Source organism: Tinamus guttatus, unplaced genomic scaffold (genome assembly GCF_059628265.1).
Source record: "Tinamus guttatus ecotype Peru unplaced genomic scaffold, ASM5962826v1 Tinamus_guttatus_pri_ptg000649l, whole genome shotgun sequence".
Classification (NCBI taxonomy): Eukaryota; Metazoa; Chordata; class Aves; order Tinamiformes; family Tinamidae; genus Tinamus; species Tinamus guttatus.
Genome location: NW_028289183.1, coordinates 4006277 through 4028952, shown reverse-complemented (window position 1 = coordinate 4028952; position 22676 = coordinate 4006277). Strand labels below are relative to the sequence as shown.

Sequence of the window (22676 nt, the reverse complement as noted above, 5' to 3'; positions counted from 1 at the left end):
TTGTTCCTGTGAGGCCTGAGGCAGGTGGGACGTGGATCCCCTCCGTCCTTCCATCCCTCCCTCCCTCTCTCCATCCCTGGCAGCAGCCCTGGCATTCCTGAGCCTTTGCCCGGGCTGCCCCCTGCCTCCTCTGGGCCGGGCCGGGCCTCTTTGCCGGAGCAGCGCGCGGAGCGAGGGGCCAGGTCGGTGACGTGTGGCGCAGAGGCCGGGCAGGATGTGTGTTCTCACCGCTGCTGCTGCGAGCAGCGCGGTCCCGTGATCCTCCCGCGCCATTTGCAGCCCCGGGCCGGGGCCCTCGGTGGCCGCACGTCCCCCGTGGGCGCCGCTCCCCGCACGGGACAGCTGCAGGTGCCGCCTCCGGTGCCCGCGGAGGCCCCGGGGCTGCTTCCTGCGCGGCTCCCGCTTCCTTCCTCGCGCCGCGGCCATGCGGAGCTGCCCGGCGCGGGGCCCGGCGCGCGGCGCAGCCGCCCTGCTGCTCGCGGCCGCCCTCCTGTCGCTGCTGCTGCTCCCGGCGCAGCGGCAGCTCTGGCGCCAGCTCCCCAGGTAAGGCCGCCCCGCGCGGGGACGGGGACGGGGACACGGGCAGCCCCCTCGGTGGCGTCGCCTGCTCCCACCCGGGTGCTCGTGTCCCTGTTCCTCCTTGGAATGGTTTGGACCTTGGTGTTTCCCGAGCGGGGAAATCATTAACTCCCGGGTTAACCGTTGCTCCCTCTCCCTGCGCACGGATCAGACCCTGGGCACGCAGCTGGGACCTGGCCCAGGAGGGACCGGCTGCTCCCACCTTGCTCCTTCCTGCTCCTTGTCCTGCTCCCTGGGAGGAGCTCGGGGCTCCCCGAGCCGCACAGTGGCACTTCCATCACCGCCCCATGACACCGGCACCGGCAGCGTCCCTGCAGGGCACTGGGTGCCCAGGGCCAGCGCCTCCTCCGCAGGCACCGGTGCCTGTTGGCGCCTTAATCCCGGCTTTTAGCAAGGGCAGCCGGGTTGGATAGTGGCGGATTGGGAAGAGGTGGCGGCTCTTTGTGCCGCTGAGCAGCCTCGATCGCCCCGGAGCACTCAGCTCCATGGGCAGCCCGGGATGGCACGGGTGGCTCCGGCGGGTGATGGAGCATCCTGGGAAGCGACCTGTGGAGCGGGGCCTCCCGCTGCCTCCTGCCAGCTCCGCTCTCCCTGCGCAGGATCCCGGGCATCGCTCGCACCCAGGCCACGGTGGACACGGAGCTGGTGACGCGGCTGCCAAGCAGGGCCCCCGCGGCCACGCTATGGCCCAGCCTTGGGGACACGTATGGGCAGGACAGGACCTACTGCAGCTCGGTAGGGCTCTGCACGGCTGGGGTGGGCATGGGGCTGGGGAACCCTCCAACCGGGCAGTGCCGATGCCAGATGGGAGCCCAGCAAAGCCCCCGCGAGCTCCATCGGGGCCCTGGGCCGTGGGGCATCACACGCTCACCCCTGTGCTCGCAGAAGTGCCCCAGCAGCATCAGGAGGAAGGTGGCGGCCACCGAGTTCAGGGACATCTTCCTGGAGAGCATCCCGGTGCTGCAGTGGGCGCAGCACGCGCGCGAGGACGAGTACCGGCGCCTGCGGCGCTACACGGGCGCGCACGGCTGGAAGGACGTCGCCTGGGACGGTGCGAGCGGCCGCGGGGCCGGGGAGGGGACACACAGGGACGGCCCCCGCGCTCACCCGCGCGCTGCCGCCGCAGTGGTGCAGGCGTCCCTGTCGCTGCTCAACACGTCGGCCAACGGCAACATGTTCGAGGGCGGCCGGCGCGGGCCCTGCGTGCGCTGCGCCGCCGTGGGCAACGGCGGCATCCTCAACGGCTCCGGCATGGGCCGCGCCATCGACGCCCACGACTACGTGTTCAGGTGGGGACGGGACCCGCGCGGGGACGCGGTGGGGATGCAGCCGAGGGCTCAAAGTCCCCGTGCCCGCAGGGTCAACGGGGCCATCACTGAGGGCTTCGAGCGGGACGTGGGCAACAGGACCTCCTTCTACGTGTTCTCCACCAACACGCTGATGAACTCGCTGAGCAGCTACGCGGCCGACGGCTTCCGCCACCCGCCCCAGACGCCGGTGAGGACCCCGTGCCAGGGGGAGAGGCCGAGGGTGCCCCCCGACCTCTGCATCCCAGCGCTGCCCCATCCCCGGAGCCTCCCCATGGGTCTCCAACCCGCGCGCGGAGCAGGGGACGCGCTGAGCCCCTCTGTGTCCCCCCGCCAGGAGACCCGCTACGTCTTCCTCCCGGACCACGACCGGGACTACCTGCTGCTGTGGGCGGCCGTGCGCCGGCAGCGCGTGCAGCGGGGCCGGGACAAGGGTGCCCGGTGAGCGGGGCGGCGCGGAGCGGGGCCGGGAGCCGCGGGGCGTCCCCGTGTCCCCCACTCCCTGCAGCCGCCTCCTCGCAGGCCCCAGGAGCTCTTCGGAGAGGAGCTGCCGGCGGCCAAGTTCAAGATGCTGCACCCGGACTTCGTGCGCTATGTGCGGAACCGGTGAGGACGGGGCGGGCGCCCGTGTTCCCCCTCCCGCAGCCGGGCCCCGCGGGGCGGATGCGGTCGCTATGGATATTCCCTAGCAACAGAGGGAGCATCCTCAGCCTCCCGCTCGCCCTGCCAGGTTCCTGTGGGCCGACATCTTGGCCACGCCGCGGCACGCGCTGTACCGGCCCTCCACGGGCGCCGTGATGCTCCTGGCCGCCCTGCACACCTGCGACGAGGTAGCCGCCCGCGCCGGCACGGGGCCTTGGGGCCTGCGCCCCCGCCGTGCGCGTGCTGGTGTGGGGGACATGGTGCATGGTACAGGGTGCATGGGGCATGGTGCAGGGGACACGGTGCAGGGTACAGGGTGCATGCAGCACGGTGCATGGTACAGGGTGCATGGGGCACGGTGCATGGTACAGAATGCATGAGGCACGGTGCAGGGTACAGGGTGCATGGGGCACGGTGCATGGGGCATGGTGCAGGGGACACGGTGCAGGGTACAGGGTGCATACAGCACGGTGCATGGTACAGGGTGCATGAGGCGTGGTGTATGGTGCAGAGTACAGGGTGCATAGGGCACGGCACATGGGGTACGATGCAGGGAACATGGTGCAGGGTACAGGGTGCATGCGGCACGGTGCATGGGGCATGGTGCAGGGTACAGGGTGCATGGGGCACGGTGCATGGGGCATGGTGCAGGGGACACGGTGCAGGGTACAGGGTGCATGCAGCACGGTGCATGGTACAGGGTGCATGAGGCGTGGTATATGGTGCAGGGTACAGGGTGCATGCGGCACGGTGCATGGGGCATGGTGCAGGGTACAGGGTGCATGGGGCACGGTGCATGGGGCATGGTGCAGGGAACACGGTGCAGGGTACAGGGTGCATGCGGCACGGTGCATGGTATGTGGTGCACAGTGCATAGAGCGCAGGGCACTGAGCACTGGACATAGGCACCTGTTTCCTCCCGGGGAGGTCCCTGTGCAGCCTCATGTCCCCATACAGCCGCATGTCCCCATGCAGCTCTGTGTCCCCGTGCAGCCGCGTGTCCCGTGTCACACAGGTGAGCGCCTTTGGCTTCCTGACGCCCGACTACCAGGCCTACTCGGACCACTACTTCGACCGCACGCGCAAGCGGGTGCAGTTCTTCGCCAACCACGACCTGAGGAAGGAGATGCAGCTGTGGCAGCGGCTGCAGCGCAGCGGCCTCCTGCACCTCTACACGGGCAGGACGGGGTCGTGATTCCCCCCGGGCCACTGGGCACGCAGAAGGAGCAGAACTGTCCTCTGCAGTGCCAGGGTGTCCCCTCAAAGCCCACGGACAGCCCCCGGGGCAGCGCTGGGGACCCAAGCAGTGATTGCAATGAGTTTTGCCAGGTCTCGTCCTGCCCCATGCCTTGGTTTCCCGCTGGAGCAGGGAGGACTCTCTTGCTGCCCTGGGACTCCGGGAACGGCAGCACCAGCTCCTTTGTCCCTGCAGTGTCGCCGGGAGCTGCTGGAGCTGGAAGCATTCCTGTGAAATCAATTAATCCTGTGAAATCCGGCGTGGGAAAAGGCGAGGGAGCCGGGCCCGGGTGCCACCCGGCCCAGGGCATTCGGTCCCCCGTGAGCGCAGGGTGAAGCGGAGCCCCCGGCCAGGCCCTGCTCCTCGGGGCGCGATCGGCACCCGGGACCCCGCGCTGGGGCCGGGGGCTGCACAGGTAAAACGGGAATTTGTAACGTGCTTCCGTACCCACATGTCCCGTACCCAGCTCCCTCCGCACGGCCCGGCGGGGCCGGCCCTTCCTCCCCTCCCCGGCACCACCGGAGCTAATTTCTAGGCCAGTGCCCGGTTCAGACATGAATAAATCAGCGGTGTTACATAAGCCGTGATGCAGATTTACGCTGGCTGGCTGCGTGCGCCCTGCTCCCGAGGCTGCGGCTCCCGGAGGAGCGGGAGCGCACGGTGGGCCGGGCACGGGGCTGCCGCCGCGGCCGCACAGCCCCGTCCCCATCCCGGTGTCCCGCCGGCTCTGCAATCCCCAGCCAAGGAGCCTCTCTCGGCCGTGGATTAGTCGGGATAAGCGGAGCTCTTGGCTGGGAAGGAGCCAGGCTGCTCCGACGGCAGAGAGGGCAGGAGCGGCGGGTGCTTTGGGCACCGGTGGGCGCTCGCCCAGCGCTGGCTGCTCACAGCCACCCCCGGCTCAATGGGGCTGCGTGTGAGTCGGCCCCGCCAGCTCAGCCGCACGAGGTGCACGGGGCCGCGTGTTGCAAGGGGTCCGCGCTGCGGGTAGCCGGAGCGGCTCCCGTGCAGCTCGGATGCACCTCCGGCTCCAGTGAGGCTCCAGTGCAGCTCCATTGTGGAGCTGGCAGCTCTCCCCGCTGCAAGTCCCACTGCCACCGCTCCCGTTGTATCCCGCAGCACCTGGAATGCTGGCACAGCTGCTGAGGACCAGGTCCCCGCGTTGCCCTCCCTATGGCAGCACCAGCCCGGGTCCTGCAGCCCAGACACGTCCCTGTCCCTCTATCCCAAAGGCATCGGCCTGTCCCAGGAGAGCAGAGCGGCGCTTGCACCCGTGCTGCAAAACCACCCCCGGCAGGAGCTGCAGCTCCCCAGTCCCTGTGTTCTGCTGGGCCTGGAGCAGGCTGGGCTGCTGTGCAGTGAGCACGTCTGGGGGCAAACCTTGCCCAAACCTCACCAAAACAGTGCAAACCCCACCAAAAAGGTGTCGACCTTGTCAAAAAGGTGCCAACTTTGTGTTAAAGGCACCTGCAGTCCGTTGACAAGGGGAATGGCAGAGATGAGACCTGCTCCGGAGCTGCAAGATGTGGGGGTTCGCTCCCAATGACAAGGCGAGTGCTGATTCTCTGAGAAGTCTGTAATTTTTCTAAGCTCTGCATCTATTTGTGGCAACGCGACATGTGCAGCGTGGTGTTCTTTGCAAGATTGGAGTCTTGTAAAAAATTAATCGTGCACGCAAAATTTGGCTTTAAATATTAAAACCAAATGGGGAGAAGCGTGAGCCCCGTGCTCGGAGGTGCATGGCACGCAGAGGGAGCAGAGCGGGGCAGGGATGTGGGACAGGGACGTGGGGCAGGACCAGGCTGCCCCATGGCTGGGCTGTGGGGAAGGGGAGGGCAGTGCCTGCCCAGGAACCAACTGGGGTCCCAGTGCCCCACAGTGAGGTCCCTCATCCCACATGATGGGGTTGCAGGAAGAGCCCTCCATGGCGCTGGGGGTCTTGACCGCCCTGGCATGGAAGTGGTGGGGTGCTGGATGCCCACCGTGGGGTTGGGGGTCCCGATCCCCTCTCATCAGGATGAGGGCTGCCCTGTCATGGGGCTGGAGCTCCCATGTGCTTCACCATGGAACTGGGGGGGATCCTTGACCCCCCAAAATGGGGCCGCAGGGGGACCCTGGTGCTCTGCCATGGGGCTGGGAGGGCTGCCCTGCTGTGGGGTCCCAACGATGCGGTGAGGGTCCCAACAACAGGGCCGGGGGTCCCTGCTATGGGGAAGAGGGTCCCAGTGATGAGGCGGGGGTCCCAGCAATGGGGCAGAGGGTTCCACCTCTAGGGAGGGGAGGTCTCTGCTAAGGGGGAGGTTGCAGCTATGAGGTGGGTGTCCCCGCTATGGGCAGGTGTCCCTCCAGGGGGGAGGGTCCCAGCTATGGGACGGGGGTCCCTGCTATGGGACGGGGGTCCCTGCTATGGGGCGGGGGTCCCGGTTCGCTCCCGCCGAGCCGGCCCGGGGGCTGCGGCTCCTCCACCTGCGCCCCCCGCCCGGGCCGCTCGTCGCTCGGCGGCGGCGGCTCCTCCCCGGGCTCGGGGCGCGGGGCCGCGGCGGCCGCCGCGGAGGAGGAGCCGCCGCCGCCGCCGAGCCCAGCGCGGGGCCGCGGGAGCCGCGCGGCGCGACGCGGCCCCGGCAGCCGCGAGGCTCCCGCCGCCGCCATGGGCCGCCCCGCCGCCGCCGCCGCCGCCGTGTGCGCCGCGCTGCTCAGCCCCGGCCTCGCCTTCAGCTCCCACTTCGACCCCGGTGAGTCCCGGGGCCGCCGCGTCCCGCTGCCTCCCGCGCGGTTCCCTCCCGGTTCCCTCCCGGCTCCTTCCCGGCTCGGCTCCTTCCCCCGGTTCCCTCTCGGCTCCCTCCCGGTTCCCTCCCGCGCTGCCCCCGGGCGGCTCGGGCCGCTGGAGGCGCCGTTTTCGCTCCCGGGGCCGGAGCGCGCGGGGTCCCGCGGGCGCTTGGGACACTTAAAAACCGGCATCATCCTCATCCTCATCATCGCGGCGGGGGCGGCACGGAGGGTCGGGGGGCCGCAGGGAGGGTGCGGGGGGCCAAAGCGCCGGTCCCGCTGCGGGGAGGCAGCGGCGGCGGAGCCGCTCGGCGGGCGCTCGCTGTTATGTAAGGAGCTGCTTTATGGCCTGGGCTGCGTCTGCAGGAGCTGCACGCGCGGCGGAGCGGGGCTCTCGCGCTTTTGTGCGCCCTCGGGGCCGCTGCAGCAGCAGCCTCCCCCTCTCCTCCGCATTTCGCTGCTCGGTGGCAGCCGCTGGGCGATGCGGCGGGACGCGGCTCCTGCCTCCCGGACACGCGGAGCTGCCCGTGCAGGGGTGCAGCCCTCAGTGGGACCGGCCCCACCGGGGACGGGCACCCCTGAGATGCAAAGGGAGCCAAGGGCCAACGTCCTGCTGGGCTTGCAGCCACCCGGCACCATCCCTTTGTTTCCCAAAACAGAGGAGCAGAGCGCGGATCTGGCAGCACCCGCAGCCCGAAGGGGCCCTCCTGCCACCCCCGAGCCTTTGATAGCAACTCCCGTATTGATAATAGAATGCGAAAGAAACGCAGCGTTTCCTTTGCCGGCTGCGCTCGGTGGGAGCTGGGGGTGTCACTGCGGTGCTCCAGCATCGCTCCGAAGCAGCGTTTCCCATTGCAGCCCCCTGCTTTGCAACCCCCCAGCACCCCTGTGCTCCGGAGCCCCGGCGGCCGCCCCCCAGCCCTGCCTGCTGCGGCTGGCGCAGGCGAGGAAGGAGACTCCTCATTGCATCGAAATGCTCTAACGCTGGGAGCTCACACGCATTTACCGTCCTTGGCCCTCGATCTGCTTTTTGCCTGCGTTTTCATGGAGGACCCAATTTGCCATGCTAATCCTGTCAAACCGAGGATTTTCAGGACACTTCTGGTTTAAAAATCCTTAAGCAAGAAGGTTTGATGCTGCTGCATCTGCCCATGCAGCCGAATGCGGGACTCTGCCCGCTGCTGCGGCTGACACCTGCCATTGCTGTCAGGGGAAGAAATTAAAGGGGGAGGCAGAAAATCTCCTCGGTTTCATCAGGCTCGTGCGTGCGGCCGTGTGTCCCGCTCGGCCTCCAGCCCCTGCCCGGTGATCCTGGTGTCCACTGCTCTCTGTGCGGGAGGATGAGGCACTGGGAGAGGAGGAGGATGGACGGCATGTGGGCTGGTGGCCTCTTTGGAGGCCTTGGAGTTCCTTTGGAAAGAACGGCAATGTTCCTGGTGGGATTTTCCATGCTTCCACAACCCAGGCAGAGCACAGCACTGTGGGGACGAGGCCACCATGTGCGTGGTGCAGGGGTGCCACAACAGCCCTGTTTCAGCGGGGTTCGTCCCCATTTTGCTGCTCAATTTGCTGCCCTTTCCCTGCCTGGCTCCAGGGTCTCTGGAGACGAGATCCCTGCCGAGTTTGCTGGGCTGGTGCTGAGGGGAGCCTCAATGAGGGACTCGCATTTATGGGCCCAGCAGGCACATGCTGCCGTCCTCCCCCAACTGCTCTGGGTCCTGTGTCACCATCGCTGTGACAGGACAGGGCCTGCAGGACCTTGCACTGGGACATGCATGTCATGCTCCTGCGTATGGGTACGGTGCTGCCTACCACTGACATGTGCATGGAGCTCCTGGACACGGAGCTCCTGGACAAGTGCAGGGACCGTCCTGGAGCTGTCCCCGTGCATGGTGCTCTTGGACATGGAGATGTAGATGGAGCTCCTGGATAAGTGCGTGGGCTGCCCTGCTGCAGCCGTGCTGCAAGGTCCGGAGCAGAGCGCAGCTGAGGGGTCCCCAGCGTCCCCGAGCAGGGAAGGTGCCTTGGAAGCAGAGGGCAGCTGTGGGGACAGGGGACATGAGACGAAGCAGCTGCTGCAGCGATGGGGCCACCTGGCCGCACCAGGAGCCTGGCCTGCTCCCCACTGCAGCACAGCAGGGCCCTGGCCCCCTCCACAGGGTGACACCTCGTTGGCCACCAGCTGCACTCGCCCGTGGGTGCCAATTCCTCCTCCTCCTCCTCCTTCCCGCTCGTGCTCCCGCCCTGCGCACGGCTGGCTGCGTTTTGGACAGCGATACGGATCCCTGTCAAAGCCAATTAGGGGAAATTAATACGCCGGGGTTGAAAGGGCTCCGATCTCTTGGGAGCGGCAGCGCAGGGCAAGACACACTGTGCACTGGCCGTCCCGCTTACGTGCTCCCTCTTCATCCCTGCTAATTCTCTGGGTTGGAAAAATCCCCGCCGTGGGATGGCTCTGGAGCTCCAGGAATGGGACGTTAGAGGAATTACTGTTCCCAGCGTGGTAGGCTGTGTCACAGCAGCCCCTGCATGCGGAGCCAGGGATGCTCCAGGTAGCGCTGCCGCTGCAGGAGCTGGAGCAGGGGGAAGAGCATCTTCGGGAATTCCTGGAGAGCAGCTGGGCCAGGATGGGCGCCAAAGCCCCTGGTCCTGCTCCTGGGCACCGCTGCCTCCTCCCAACAGCCTCCACCTCAACGCGGTTTCTTTGCCCTCCTGGAGCAAGGGAAGATCCCTGTGCACAGGGCCATCCTCATCTACCTGCTCCTGCTGCCCGTGCTCCGGCCGGGCCGTGGGAGCGAGGTGCGGGTGGCGCAAAGCCCCTGTGCTTCTGGCTTGGCATTTTCCAGAGGGCTCCGAGGCTGCTGAGGCTCCTCAGGGAGCTTGGTGCATGTCTAGGAATGGCACCCCGGGATGCGGTGGGATGCACAGCGCCAGCATCAGCGTTTGGGCTCCGTTGTGCTCGTGCTGCCTGTTCAAATTGCGCTGCTGCTGCCCACGTCCCTTCCTCTCTGTGGCCTCGTCCGGTGCCTCTGGCACCCTGGGAGAAGCAGCTCCCACTGGTGAGCAGTGTCTGGTGTGGGGAGCATCTGACAGCACCCGCAGCACCCCAGGAATGGGGGAAAAGGCCCCAAACGATGATTGCAACAGGCAGCCGGGCTGTAGGCACCGTGGGTTGCTGGCCGCAGCACAGAGCCGCCGGTACCTTGGGAGGGGATCCATCCGGGCTGTCCCATGGGAGCCGGCTCCTCTCCACTGCCCACAGGCAGAGCTGCGGATTCCCATTTTGTAATGGATGGATCTTGATAAAAATAGGCCGCCCCGCTCCATGCTGCCTCCCTCCTGCATTATGTAAAGGCTCCTCGCCGCGCGCCGGGGCTGGGATTGAGCGGCCGCAGCCTCCAGCGGTGCCGAGGGTCTGCGGGACCGGCCCCAGCCTGGCCAGGAACAGCCAGCGAGAGGATGTGACTGATACGGGCAGTTTTTATCTCGCCTTGCGCTTTTTTATTGTTCTTTTTGTAGAACACGGAGAGGTTGGCGGCAGCCCTGGGGCGCCAGGGCCACGGCAAGGCTGTGCTCTGGGCACCTGATTCCCCAGCTCTAATCGAAGTGACGCGCGCGCTGCCCGCCCCACAGCCGGGCGCCTCAGCCTGTGCTCGCGCATTCCTGCTTCCCATTTCCTTATGTTCAGAAATGACGAACGATCTTTCTCTATTTTCCACCTAATTATTTTTTTACTGCTGATTTATCCCAGGATGATAAAAGCAGAACAAGGAGGTGAGACTCCATCCTGCTGAAACACCTCTGCACTGCTTAAGTAAACCGGCACTAAAAGCCGCGTAAGGAGAATAGATTAACAGAGTATGTTCTGTGTTTGCAAGGCAGAGCACAGGGGTGGTCGCGGCGGCGCGAGCTGCTCCGAGGGGAGAGGGCTGCGGGGTCCCTTGCGCAGGCGGCCGCTGCCTCCGCTCCGCGCGCTCGGTGGCAGCTCCTCGCTGCACGTGGCCGCGCACGGCGCCGCTCCTTGGAGCTGTAAAATCGCTTCCCTGGAAGCCGCCTATGGACTTGGGCCCTTCGTCTCGCTGGGATTATAAAGGTAGTGGGGTGGTGCAGGCTGTGGTGGGATGGGCACTGCTGCGGCCCTGGCCCCACGAGGAGGATGATGATGATGATGATGATGAGGAGGAGGAGGAGGAGGAGGAGGAGGAGGAGGATGTTGAGGATGATGATGAAGAGGAGGAGGAGGAGCAGGGGCGAGGTGCCGTGCTGGGAGCCGCCGGTCGAGCGCACCGGCCCGTGCAACCCGGCCCCGCTCCGGGGGCGGCCACGGGCGCCGGGGCCTCGGAGGCCCGTGCGGAGCCGCTGCTCGCGGGGCCGCCCCGCGCCCCGCCGGCTCGCGGCGCCGCTCGGGGCAGGAGGCGGCGGCGGGACCCGGCGCTGCCGCGCGGAGCCCCGGGGCGGCCGCGGGCTCGGCCCTTCCGCCCACGTCAGCCGCGGCGGCGGCGGCGGCGGCGGCGGGAGAGGAGGCACCGGCGCAGCATCCCCAGCCCCGAGGCGGGCGATGGGCGGCGGGGCGGCCGCGGGCGCTCGGCGAACGTGAGTCAGCAAAGGAGCCGCGCGGAGCCCGCAGCGCCGCGGGGGCCCGGCCGCCGCCCCGCGCTCCCCGCCGCGGCCACCGGGAGCCGCGGCCACCGGCCTGGGCTGCGCCCCGTCCCCCGGTGCCGCCGGCGGCCGGAGCGGGGCCGCGCCGGGGCGGAGGCGGGTGCCCGGCGCGGGGGCCGGTGCGGGGGCCGGGGCGCGCAGCCGCTGCAGCGGGTGCACCGAGCGGGCCGGTCTCAGCGCGGTCCCGCGGCTCTGGCGCAGCTGCTTTTGCGGGCAGGGAAGACGAGGCAGGAGGCAGCGGCATCACTGGCGCGTTGCTTTGGGAGCAGGGTCGTTCCTGCAACCCCGTGTCCGGAGCGGACGCTGTCACTCCCCCGCTCGCTCCCGTCGTGCTCAAAGGCTCCTTTCAGTGAGTCATTTTCTCTCTTGCTGTCCCCCTCTCCGAGGAAAATGGTGACAGCGCTGCACAGAGAGCGTTCACCATGGAAACGCCTGAAAGGAGGGAGAATCCCCCCGGCTCCTCCCAGCTTCCCGCCGTAGCCGAGCGCGAGAAGATGGCTCTCGAGCTCTGGCCAAGAGCCCTCCAGAGCCCGGCGTGCCCGGGCAGTAGGTAGCATGGGGGCCATGGGGCACCCGCCCCTTCCCACCGGAATGTAGGGTTTCCCATGCCCTGAATGTCTTTCCCAAGGGCATATGCCGAGGTGGTGAGGCTCGACTGGCGGCACCTGTCCCATCCATCCAATCCCATCCATCCCGGGCTCCCAGAGCTTGGAGAGGGGCTCCCAGCTGGATGTGGATGGGGCTGGCTAAGGGATGCAGGGGGCTGGAATAACGGCCCTGTGGGAAGGAGGCTCTGCAGGGTGTCATCCCCGCTGCCACCCTGGCTCCAGGTCCACCCACAGCTCGGCTGGCCGGTGTCCTACGGCCTCGCTGTTTGCTCCGGCCGCAGTCGCGCTGCTTGTCCCGGGAGGCTCCATGAGGATTAGCAATGTGGCAGCTGCAGCTCCGGGATAAGGGCGCCCGGCAGCCTGCGGTGCGCCAACCCGCTGCGGGTCCCGGTGCTGGCCCTGATGCCCCCGTGTCCTGCAGACGGCACCCCGCTCAGCGAGCTCTCCTGGTCCTCCTCGCTGGCCGTCGTGGCCGTCTCCTTCTCCGGCCTCTTCACCTTCATCTTCCTCATGCTGGCCTGCTTGTGCTGCAAGAAGGGCGACATCGGCTTCAAGGTGAGTGTGGGGCCAGGCTGGGCACATGACACCCACGGGGTCCCCAGCACTGCTCGGCGCATCCTGACCACAGCCGGGCTCAGCGTTGTTGCAGCCATATCCTGATCCCAGCTAGTGCCCGTATCCTGATCCCTGCTCTGTATGGGACACGGATGCTGCAGGGCCCAGCATCAGTGCAGGCTGCACCGCTACCCCAGCAGGGCCATATCCTCGCCCCAGCTGTGGGACCCAGATGCTGCCGGGTTCGGGCTCGGCAGCGCGGGGCCAAGCCAGGGCAGGGCAGTCGTTCCCACCCCGGCGCCCCCGGGGGTGGGAGGCTCCCTGACCTCACAGGCACAGAATGTGCCGCAGAAACAGTTTTTCCCTAATTGCTGGGATTTTTGTGGAGGCTGGTGGCGCCCGCGGGGGGGCCAGCTCCCCCCCGCCGTGGCTATATAGCGTGGGGGCCCGCGGCGGCCGCGGCGCCCTGCACCATGCGGCAGCATCGGGGCCGCCGCGATGCTCAGCCTCTGCTACCTGCTGGCGGAGGCGGCGGCGGCGGCGGCGGGGGGCCGGGGGTCCGCGCGCTGCCCTCGCGCTCTGCCCCCCGCCCCGGCGCAGGAGTTTGACAACGCCGACGGCGACGACTACGGCGGCGACTTCTCGGCGCAGGGCTCGCCGGCCGCGCAGCATGGCCCCGAGGTCTACGTGCTGCCCCTCACCGAGGTCTCGCTGCCCATGGCCAAGCAGCCGGGGCGCTCCGGTAAGCGGGGACGGGGACCAGGGCTGCTCCGGGCTCCCGTGGGCGCTGTGCCCGGTGCGCGGATGGGCCCGCGGGTAGGAGAGGAATGCGGCGGTGCCGGGGGGGGCTCCTGGCCGGAGAATGGCTCCAGTGTGGTGGCACTGGGCGGCACTGGGCGGCCCGTTCCCACAATGGGCCCATTGCTGCCGGGGGGCCGGTCCTGCGCCGGGGGAAGGGAGCTAAATGCCAGCGCCGTGCCAGGCGCCCGGCTGCCGCCTCCGCGGGGCTCGGCTGTCCCGAGAGAGAGAAACTGGGAAGCGGGTTCCTGGCATCCCCGAACGGGGCTGGCCCCGGCCGCGGGCTGCGGCGGTGATGCCAGCGCGTGCCTGAGCCGCGGTGCCCATGGGGGACGCCGCGGCGGGGCTCGCCGGCGCGCGCGGGCAGCTGGATGTGCTCCCTTACAGTGCAGCTCCTCAAGTCCGCGGACCTGGGCCGGCAGAGCCTGCTCTACCTCAAGGAGATCGGGCACGGCTGGTTCGGGAAGGTGAGTGCAGCCCGGGCCCTCCCTGCCGGTTCCTCGCGTGTCCCGTCAGGATGCCGGTATGCCGGCACCTTCCCGGCAGTGCCGGTGACACTGGAGAGGACGCGTGTGCCTGGCCCGCAGGTGTTCCTGGGGGAGGTGAACTCGGGCATCAGCAGCACGCAGGTGGTGGTGAAGGAGCTGAAGGCGAGTGCCAGCGTGCAGGAGCAGATGCAGTTCCTGGAGGAAGCGCAGCCCTACAGGTAGGCCCCGTGTCGCGCTCACCGCGTCCCCGCGCCCCGGCCCGGCTGCACGGGGCTGGCTGGACGCTCAGGGCTGCAGCGGGTGCCAGTGAGGTCACGGGTGCGGGGGGGTGCCACCCCCGCCAGCTCTGGACAAGCGTCCCATTGTGGCGGGCGCTGGGACGTGGTGGTACTGTCCCTGGGTGCTCCCGGCGCTCCCTGCGGTCCAGGGCGATGGGAAGATCTCCTGGTGGTGCCATCTCCGCCGCGGTCCCCAGCATGTGGTCCCCAGTGTGTGGTCCCCAATGTGCGGTGCTGCTCTGTTCCCCCCCAGGGCTCTCCAGCACACCAACCTGCTGCAGTGCCTGGCCCAGTGCGCCGAGGTCACCCCGTACCTGCTGGTCATGGAGTTCTGCCCACTGGTGAGTCCCGTGCACCCCGCGGGCATCGCCCGCACCCTGCGAGTGCTGCCCTGCCCCGTGAGCGTCACTGCGAGCTCTGTATCACCCCGCGAGCATCGCCCTGCGAGCATTGCCGCGCACTCCACCACCATCACCCCTCCAGCACTGCATGGCATTGCCCCATGAGCACCATCCTGCCAGCACTGCCGTGCCCCGCGAGCATCCCGCCGCCAGCATCTCCCCATGCCCGCGAGCTTCGCCCGGCTGCGGGGCTGACGGCGGCCGCTTCCCCTGCAGGGCGACCTCAAGGGATACCTGCGGAGCTGCCGGGGGGCCGACTCCATGGCGCCGGACCCGCTGACGCTGCAGCGCATGGCGTGCGAGGTGGCGTGCGGCGTGCTGCACCTGCACCGCAACAACTACATCCACAGGTACCTGCGCCCGCCCGGGCACGCGTGCCGCGCCGCTGCCCCGCGCCACCGCCTGCTCCTCCTGCCCAACAATATCCTGGTGCTGAGTGAGTTGCACACGGAGACTCCAGCATCAGTGATTTTGTTGAGGAGGGGGGTGCACTGCCGTCGGGGGCCACCGTATCCTCCCCGCCGCCGCTGCCAGGCTCCGCTGCCGGGCACCTATGGGGCATCTAGGGGTGCGGAGAGAGGGTTCCATTGGGTATCCCCATCCTGGGGCGCCTGCATCCACCCACCATCCTTGGAGCCGGCTGGCGCCGTTCGCTCCCACAGGGTGAACGCCTCCGTGCCCGCGCGGGCGCCCAGCTGCACCGTTAGGAAATGCCAGGGCTTAGGTTTCCCGGGCAACCTCCGTTCTGCTTGGCTCAGCGCTCCGGCCGGGAGCGGGCCGCGGCGCAGCTGGAATTCCTGCTGTGCATTCGGCGGCGGCTCACGGGCACGGCCCGCGCGGGCGGCCGGGCGCTCGCCCCGCGCCGCCGGCTCCTCCCGCCGCCCCGGCCGCCCCGCGGCAGCCAGCGACGCCGTCTCTCCCCGGCAGCGACCTGGCCCTGCGCAACTGCCTGCTCGCCGCCGACCTGACCGTGAAGATCGGGGACTACGGGCTCTCGCACTGCAAGTACAAAGTAAGGATGGTGGGGGGCTGCGCGGGGCCCGCGGCAGCGCCCGCTCGGGGTGGGGACACGGGGGTGGCGCGGGGAGGCTCGGGCCTGGCATTGCTGCCCGTGCACATGCGCTGCATGGAGCCAGGCGCATGCGCACGCCCGGGCACAGCGCAGGGCTGGGCACGTAGGCGCATGCATGCGGCACTGCCCGGAGCCGTGCACGTACACACACACTGCCCATGGCCGTGCACAGATCTGCATTGCACACACACATGCACACGCACAAAGCCCACAGCCATGCACGTTGCATTGCACTCTTCCTTCCCCTCCCCTTTCTCTCTCCCTTCCCTTTTCCCTTTTTCCCTTTTTCCCCTTTTCCCTTTTTCCCTTTCCCCCTTTTCCCCTTCCCACAAAGTCAAGCCCCTTCTATTCATGGGCTTTGCCCGGGCACCACTTTATTCCTGCCCGTCCGATCAGGCCCTGTGGAGCCTTTGGGCCACCCTGCGGTGGCCCTGGCCAGCGCTGGCCCTTCCCGGCCGCCCTCCCCGGCCCGGCGCAGCGGGTGCCGATGCTCCTGGCAGCTCCCTGGGCTTTTCCTCGTGCAGGCGGTGCCCGCCCTGCGGTGCAGCAGAGCGTGGGGCAGCCCCGTGGTGCCTCTCCGTGCCAGGAACATGTCCCTACATGCAGCTCCTGGCATGCTGGAGCATTGGAGGGATGGGGAGAGAGGCTGCGGGCCCAGAGGGGGCTTAGGAGGAGGAGACGGTGGGAAGGGACAGGGAGGAGGAAGGGTGCGCGGGGAAGGCTGCAGGGCTGGGATCAGGATGGGGCTGCGGGCAGGGCTGGGGCCGTGGGCGCTGCCGCGCGCCTGTCCCCGCCGCGGAGGTCTGACGTTCTCTTCTCGTACTGACCCTGCATACTTGGCAGGACGACTACTTCGTGACGGCCGACCAGCTGTGGGTGCCGCTGCGCTGGATCGCGCCCGAGCTCATCGACGAGGTCCACGGCAACCTGCTCATCGTCGACCAAACCAAATCCAGCAACGTCTGGTGAGCGGGGGCACAGGCACAAGGTGGGCTGGAGTGGAGGTGGCTGCGGTGTTCAAGGACGTGGGCTCTGCCCTGTGGAGCAGGCGAGAGCAGTGGGCAGCACCAGGAGACATCGTGGTGGAGCAGTCCTGAGGCCAGCAGCTGCTATGGGGATGTAAAGGGCTCCTCCTTGCTCTGCAGGTCGCTGGGTGTCACCATCTGGGAGCTCTTTGAGCTGGGTAACCAGCCCTACGACCACTACTCCGACCGGCAAGTGCTCGCCTACGCCATCAAGGAGCAGCAGCTCAAGCTGCCCAAGCCCCAGCTGAAGCTGACGCTGTCGGAGCGCTGGTGAGGAGCCCGTCCCCTGCCATCCCCACGCTGGGGTCATTGCCAGAGCCGGCGTCACGGCCATGTGCATGAGGATCTTGCAGGGGGTGGTGCAGGTGGCCAAACTTGGGGTCTTGCAGGTGCTCATGAATGGGCGTCTTGCAGATGACTGAGCACTGGGTCTTGCAGGTGGTTTTGTGTGTGGGGTCTTGTAGGTGGCCACGCAGGAGATCTTGCAGGTACTCTTGCATGGCGAGGTCTTGCTGGTGCTATCAAGCATGGTGGCCTTGCAGGTGGCCATTTCCATGGGCTCTAGCAGGTGGCCGTGCAGATGGTCTTGCAGGTGATCAGTCATTGGGCTTCTGTAGATGGCCAAGCCCTGGGTCTTGCAAGTGGTTGTGTGTGTGGGGGTCTTGCTGGGGGATCATGCAGGGGGGGTCTCGCAGGTGGCCATGCGGGAGGTCTTGCAGGTGCCCAAGCACAAGGTCTTGCACGGCCCCAATGGGCACGAGGGCCGCGGCTGGTGCTGACCGTGGGCTCCACGTCGCGGCAGGTACGAGGTGATGCAGTTCTGCTGGCTGCAGCCCGAGCAGCGCCCCACGGCGGAGGAGGTCCACTTGCTGCTCTCCTACCTCTGCGCCAAGGGGGCCACGGAGGCCGAGGAGGAGTTTGAGAAGCGCTGGAACTCCATGAAACCCAACGGCGGCGGCCCCGGCAGCGGCCACCCCGGCACCGAGCTCTCCTCCTTCCCGCTGCTGGAGCAGTTCGCGGCCGACGGCTTCGCGGCCGACGGCGACGACGTCCTCACCGTCATGGAGACCAGCCAGGGCCTCAACTTCGAGTACAAGTGGGAGCACACCAAGAGCGAGCACTTCCAGGCGCCGCTGGGCGCGCTGAGCCCCGGCAGCGCCGCGCGCTACCACGAGCTCTACTACCCGGCGGCCGCGTCGGGCCGCCTGGGCCTCTCGCCGCCCTGCTACGCGTGCGAGCGGGCGCCGGGCTGCGGGGGCCCCACGGCGCCCGCTTTGCTGCCCATCCTGGGCGCCCGCAGCCCCTCGCTGGGCAGCGAGTACTACATCCGCATCGAGGGGCCGGCGGAGGCCGGCGGCGACGCGGCCGCGGGCAGCCCCGCCGCGTGCGACGCGTCCCCGCCGTGGCCGCTGGGCACCGAGCCGCTGCTGGGCGCGTGGGAGCCCGCCGAGCGCGGCCCCTTCGCCTGCCGCCGGCCGCGGCCCCGCGCCTACGAGCCGCCCGCCCGCGACGGCGCCGACCGCTACCTGCTGGAGGAGGACGACGAGGACGAGGAGGAGCAGGCGGTGGCGCCGCACCGGGACTGGCCGCTGCCCGGCGGGCACCGGGACGTCTTCGTGGACCCGCTGGGCGTCTCGCCACCGGGGAGCCGGGCCGGCGCTGCCCAGCCGAGCCCGCCGAGCCGAGCAGCGGTGCCGCAGCAGCCGTGGGCCTCCAACAGCTCCTCCAACAACAACAGCGGCGGCGGCAGCCCGGCCGCCCGGCCGCCCGCCGACAGCTGGTGCTACCGGCACATGATCACCTTCCGCGGGCTCATGGCCAAGCCGCTGGGCTCGGTGCCGCGCGAGCCGGCGCCGCTGCCCGCATCCCCGTGGCACGCGCTGCCCGAGCAGCCGCCCGACGAGGACAGCGGTTCCCGACCGGAATCGGCACCTGGTGCCACCGTGTCCCCTTGTGCCACTGCTGTCCCTGCGTCAGAGCTGCCGCAGGCCCCTACGCCGGCACCGGAGGATGGGCCGCACGGCGGTGCCGAGGCGGAGCGGCCTCCGGAGCAGAGCTTCTCCGGAGGGGCCACCACCAACAGTGGCTTTGGTGGCTTCTCCAGCGGCTTCACGGAGCACACGGAGGCAGCGCCCACCCTCAAGTCGCTGCAGAAGCAGGTGGGGACCCCGGACTCACTGGAGTCACTCGACATCCCCTCCACCGGCAGCTCCTGCGAGGGCTTCAGCCCCACGGGCTGCGCCGCCCCCGGGCAGCCCCGCGCCCTCGACAGCGGCTACGACACCGAGAACAACGAGTCGCCCGAGTTTGTCCTCAAGGAACCCCATGAGCCCCGCGAGCCTGAGGGCTTCGTCCCGCCAGCGCCGGGCGGGCAAGGGGACGGGCCGGACGCTGAGACGCGGCTGCCCGCGGTGCCGGGCGCCAAGAGCCCCTGCCGCGACTCAGCCTATTTCTCTGACTGCGACGCTGAGGCCGAGCGTGGCCCCGAGGACAGTGATGGTGGCCCGAGCACAGGACAGGCCCCTGGGGAGGTGGAAGAGCCGCCAGCGCCGCCCCCAGGGCCACCGTGGAGGATGGCAGGGGGCAATGTGGAGCCGGCACCAGGCCTCTCCCCGAGCCCCACGGAGGATGCGTGTCCCTCCAAGACCTTCTTCCCATCCCCAGTGGCCACCAGCATTGAGGACGAGGTGGCCCAGGGCCCGGCTGTGTCCCATGGTGTCTGTGGACTAGGGGGAAGCCAGGAGGGGGCTGAGCAGACTGTGTGCCCCGGGCCGGGCAGCGGGCACCGCGAGGAGCCGGAGGAGGAGGAGGAGGACACGGAGGACAGCGACGAGTCGGACGAGGAGCTGCGCTGTTACAACGTGCAGGAGCAGAGCGAGGAGAGCGAGGAGGAGCCGGCCGCTGTGCCCATCGTGGTGGCCGAGAGCCACAGCGCCCGCAACCTGCGGAGCCTCCTCAAGATGCCCAGCCTGCTCTCGGCCTCCTTCTGCGAGGACCTGGAGCGCAAGAAGAAGGCCGTGTCCTTCTTCGACGACGTCACCATCTACCTCTTCGACCAGGTGAGGAGCTCGGCCGGGCCCAGGGCACCCGCTCCACCTGCCTGGGTTCTCCAGGGATGCCCTTTCCCTCATGCGTCTCCTCTTCCAGGAAAGCCCCACGCGGGAGCTGGGGGAGCAGAGCTTCCCGGACGGCCCCGGCCAGCCCCCTGCCGGCGGTGGCCCCGACAGCCCGGCGGAGAGGCTGAGCGCCCCAAACGCCTCCTCGGACGGCAGCGCCTCCGAAGAGAGTAAGAGCGGGACCGGGGAGCGGGAGCGGAGCAGACAGGGGGGCCAGCGGCATCCCCGTCCGCCCCCTGTCCCAGCCCTCTCCCTCCGCATCCCAGGTGGCGGCTTCGAGTGGGATGACGACTTCCCGCTCATGCCGGGGAAGGCGTCCCTGATGTCCTCGCTGGCGGGGACGCCGGCGGAGCCCGTCCCGGCCGTCCCCTCGCTGCTGCCGGCCCCGAAGCAGGTGCTGCCGCTCCAGTTCTCCCGCTTCACCGTCTCGCCGGCCCCCGTCTCCCGCTTCTCCATCACTCACGTCTCCGACTCGGACATGGACTCCGTGGGGGGTGAGTGTCTCCAGCGGATTGTCCCGGGACAATGCTGGGAATCATGGAAGCGCCGTGTGCCGCATCCCATCCCCATGTAGGAGATTGCCTGATCGTGCCCTGCATCCCATCCATGTGCCCCTGAGGGCGCCTGGTCGTGCCCTACATCCCATCCCCTTGTGCAGGGGGTGCCTGGCAGTGTCCCACATCCCATTCCCGTGCACTGGTGGATGCCCAGTTGCGTCCTGCATCCTGTCCCTGTGTACGGATTGCCCAGCCATGTCCTGCAGGCTGCATCCTCCGCTGCATGGGTTCCCATCCCCACGTGCCGAGCGCTCACACCGCCTCTCCGCTCCTTTCCAGGCAGCAGGGAGGATGGCGACAGGGAATGAGCCACCTGCCTGGGCACCAGGGATTTCCCTTGGCAGCGGCATCCACCTGGGGGCCGCACAGGACGGACGGACGGACGGACGGACAGAGGCCGGGAGCGGGGCCCGGCCCGTTGGACTCCTGGGACCTTGCTCTATTTTTTTAAGGCAGATTTTATGGGAAGAAGTTCATTTGCTGCTGCTAGTTGGAGCTGGGCCGGGGCGGCCCGAGGCGAGGCGGTGGGTGACGGCCGTGCGTGTGTGTGCGAGTGCGAATGCAGGGTGTGCGTGTGTATAAATAGACATAACTATATATATATATACACATATATATATATAAATTATAGCATTTAAAGGGTAGTGCCCTGACCTTGCTAACATTTGCAGATCCTCACCCAGTGACGTTCCCCTGCCCCGGCTTCTCAACCCCCTGCGATGTCCCCTCCACGTCCCTCCTCCCCACCGTGCCATGAGCTTGGCCGTCGTGCACCTCCATGCTGGGGCTATCCCGGCACTGCCGACTGGTCCTCGCTCCCGGGGGCCTTTGCAGCTGCCGAGCTCCCCCTTCCCTCTCTGGATGGGACTGGTGGCAGTCTCTATATCGCTCCAGGACTGCAAAATCCACCCTGGAGCGCAATGCTGGGGCCGGCCAGGCTCCCCATGGGATTTGGGCATGTTCCCCTGCTCCCGCTGGGCTGTGTCCCTCAGCTCCGGGCGCTCCAGGCTGGTGAGCGCAGAGCTCCGGCTCTGGCTGTCCCTGTGCCAGTCTTGCAGCTGAGGAGGGAACTGCCAACCTGACTATTTTTGTATTTAAACAAAAAGGAAAAAAAAAAAAGGACCCTAAAAAACAAAACTTGCTGTTGACCGAACTCACATTGCCGCGATTTTAAGTTATTGTTGCCAAAGAGATGTAAAGAGTTTGTCAAGGGAGGGGGCACATTCTCGTGGTTTGTGTGTTCATCTGTTTTGGTTTCTTTGTTGTTTTTTAATTATTATTTTTTTTTAAACTCATTTGAGGCTTAGGATAAATGTGCAATTCCACCTTCCAGAAGGACTTGGAACTAAGCGGAGCTGCTCGAAATCTAGCAGTGAGGGTTGTGTTTCCTTGGGGGGGGGCCTATAGACCAAATCCTGAGGTGAGAACCGCACTGCCCTCCACGGCGCTGCCCCTCGGCCCAGCCTGGCTTCTGCATGTGCACACGTGTGTGTGTGGGTACGTGTGTGCATGCACATGTATGTCTGTGTGTGTATAGATATATGGGTGCACACACATGTATATCTCTGTGTGTATGTATATGGGTGTATGCACACTGTGTGTGTTTATAGATATATATGGGTGCACGCACTCATATAGCTGTGTGTGTATATGGGTGCACACACATGTAGGTGTGTATAGATATGTTTGTGCATGCATACATGTATCTATACACATACCTATGTGTGCGTGCAACCATATTTCTATATATGTGTACATGCACACATGTATCTATATACACACACAGATATACACGTGCATGCACATGTATGTGTGTATATGTAGATATAATGTGTGCATGCACGTGTATATCTGTGTGTGTGTATATATATATATATAGATATATGTGTGCACACATGTGTGTGTGTATAGATGCATGTGTATATCTGTGTGTGTGTATATATAGATATATGTGTGCACACATATGTGTGTGTAAATACATGTGTGCATGCACACGTACACCTCTGTGTGTGTAGATATATGGGTGCATGCATAGCTATGGTGCATGCACACGTATATATGCGTGCATGTACACATATATCTGTGTGTGTTTTTGGCTTTAGATATACATGTGCATGCACATATATAATCTGTGTGTGCATATATATAGATACATGTGTGCAGGCACATATATATATTTGTGTACATATAGATATATGGGTGCACGCACATGTATGTGTGCGTATAGATATTTGTGTGCATGCACACATATATCTCTGTGTATAGATACAGGTGTGCACACGTATGTATATAGACATATGTGTGCATGCACGTGTGTGTAGATATATGCGTGCTTGCACAGGTATATTTGAGTGTGTGCATATATAGCTCTATGTGTGCATGCACACGTATATCTGTGTGTGTGTGTGTGTGTGTGTTTAGCTGCATGCACACACGTGGGCACCAGCCCCTGCGGCTCTTTGCAGCCTGGTTGCCCTGTGTGGGCACCGCCTGTCCCACGGGGCCACCTTGCTGGGCTGGCAGGCGGGTTCGACCCGTGCCCGAGCTGCAGGCTGGCGCCGCACGTGTCCGTGCCCAGCGCCCACGCGGGG

At 66.8% G+C, this 22676-nt stretch overlaps 2 protein-coding genes across 2 annotated transcripts; both read left to right on the top strand.

Moving 5' to 3' along the window:
• Window positions 1–424: 424 nt before the first annotated feature.
• LOC148592067 (alpha-N-acetylgalactosaminide alpha-2,6-sialyltransferase 2-like) lies at window positions 425–3723 on the top strand. The gene is made up of 9 exons (XM_088535875.1): window positions 425–543; window positions 1179–1314; window positions 1465–1630; window positions 1706–1868; window positions 1938–2076; window positions 2224–2327; window positions 2409–2492; window positions 2617–2716; window positions 3544–3723. The coding sequence occupies exons 1-9, from the start codon at window positions 425–427 to the stop codon at window positions 3721–3723; spliced, it is 1191 nt and encodes a 396-aa protein (XP_088392001.1).
• Window positions 3724–6396: 2673 nt separating this feature from the next.
• On the top strand, window positions 6397–20816 carry LMTK1 (lemur tail kinase 1). The gene is made up of 14 exons (XM_088535874.1): window positions 6397–6494; window positions 12217–12350; window positions 12951–13092; window positions 13536–13615; window positions 13736–13854; window positions 14168–14255; window positions 14532–14665; window positions 15243–15327; window positions 16231–16352; window positions 16533–16682; window positions 17215–19471; window positions 19560–19698; window positions 19795–20022; window positions 20365–20816. The coding sequence occupies exons 1-14, from the start codon at window positions 6410–6412 to the stop codon at window positions 20391–20393; spliced, it is 3792 nt and encodes a 1263-aa protein (XP_088392000.1). The 5' UTR covers window positions 6397–6409; the 3' UTR covers window positions 20394–20816.
• The last annotated feature ends 1860 nt before the right edge of the window (window positions 20817–22676 follow it).

Bases quoted from the DNA above. Each gene is read 5' to 3' on its own strand.
- LOC148592067 (XM_088535875.1), top strand. From the start codon at position 425: ATGCGGAGCTGCCCGGCGCGGGGCCCGGCGCGCGGCGCAGCCGCCCTG. The intron at 1,631-1,705 runs GTGCGAGCGGCC...CTGCCGCCGCAG, and splicing joins GAAGGACGTCGCCTGGGACG to TGGTGCAGGCGTCCCTGTCG. The intron at 2,493-2,616 runs GTGAGGACGGGG...TCGCCCTGCCAG, and splicing joins GTGCGCTATGTGCGGAACCG to GTTCCTGTGGGCCGACATCT.
- LMTK1 (XM_088535874.1), top strand. From the start codon at position 6,410: ATGGGCCGCCCCGCCGCCGCCGCCGCCGCCGTGTGCGCCGCGCTGCTC. The intron at 12,351-12,950 runs GTGAGTGTGGGG...GCCCCGGCGCAG, and splicing joins AGGGCGACATCGGCTTCAAG to GAGTTTGACAACGCCGACGG. The intron at 14,666-15,242 runs GTACCTGCGCCC...TCTCCCCGGCAG, and splicing joins CGCAACAACTACATCCACAG to CGACCTGGCCCTGCGCAACT.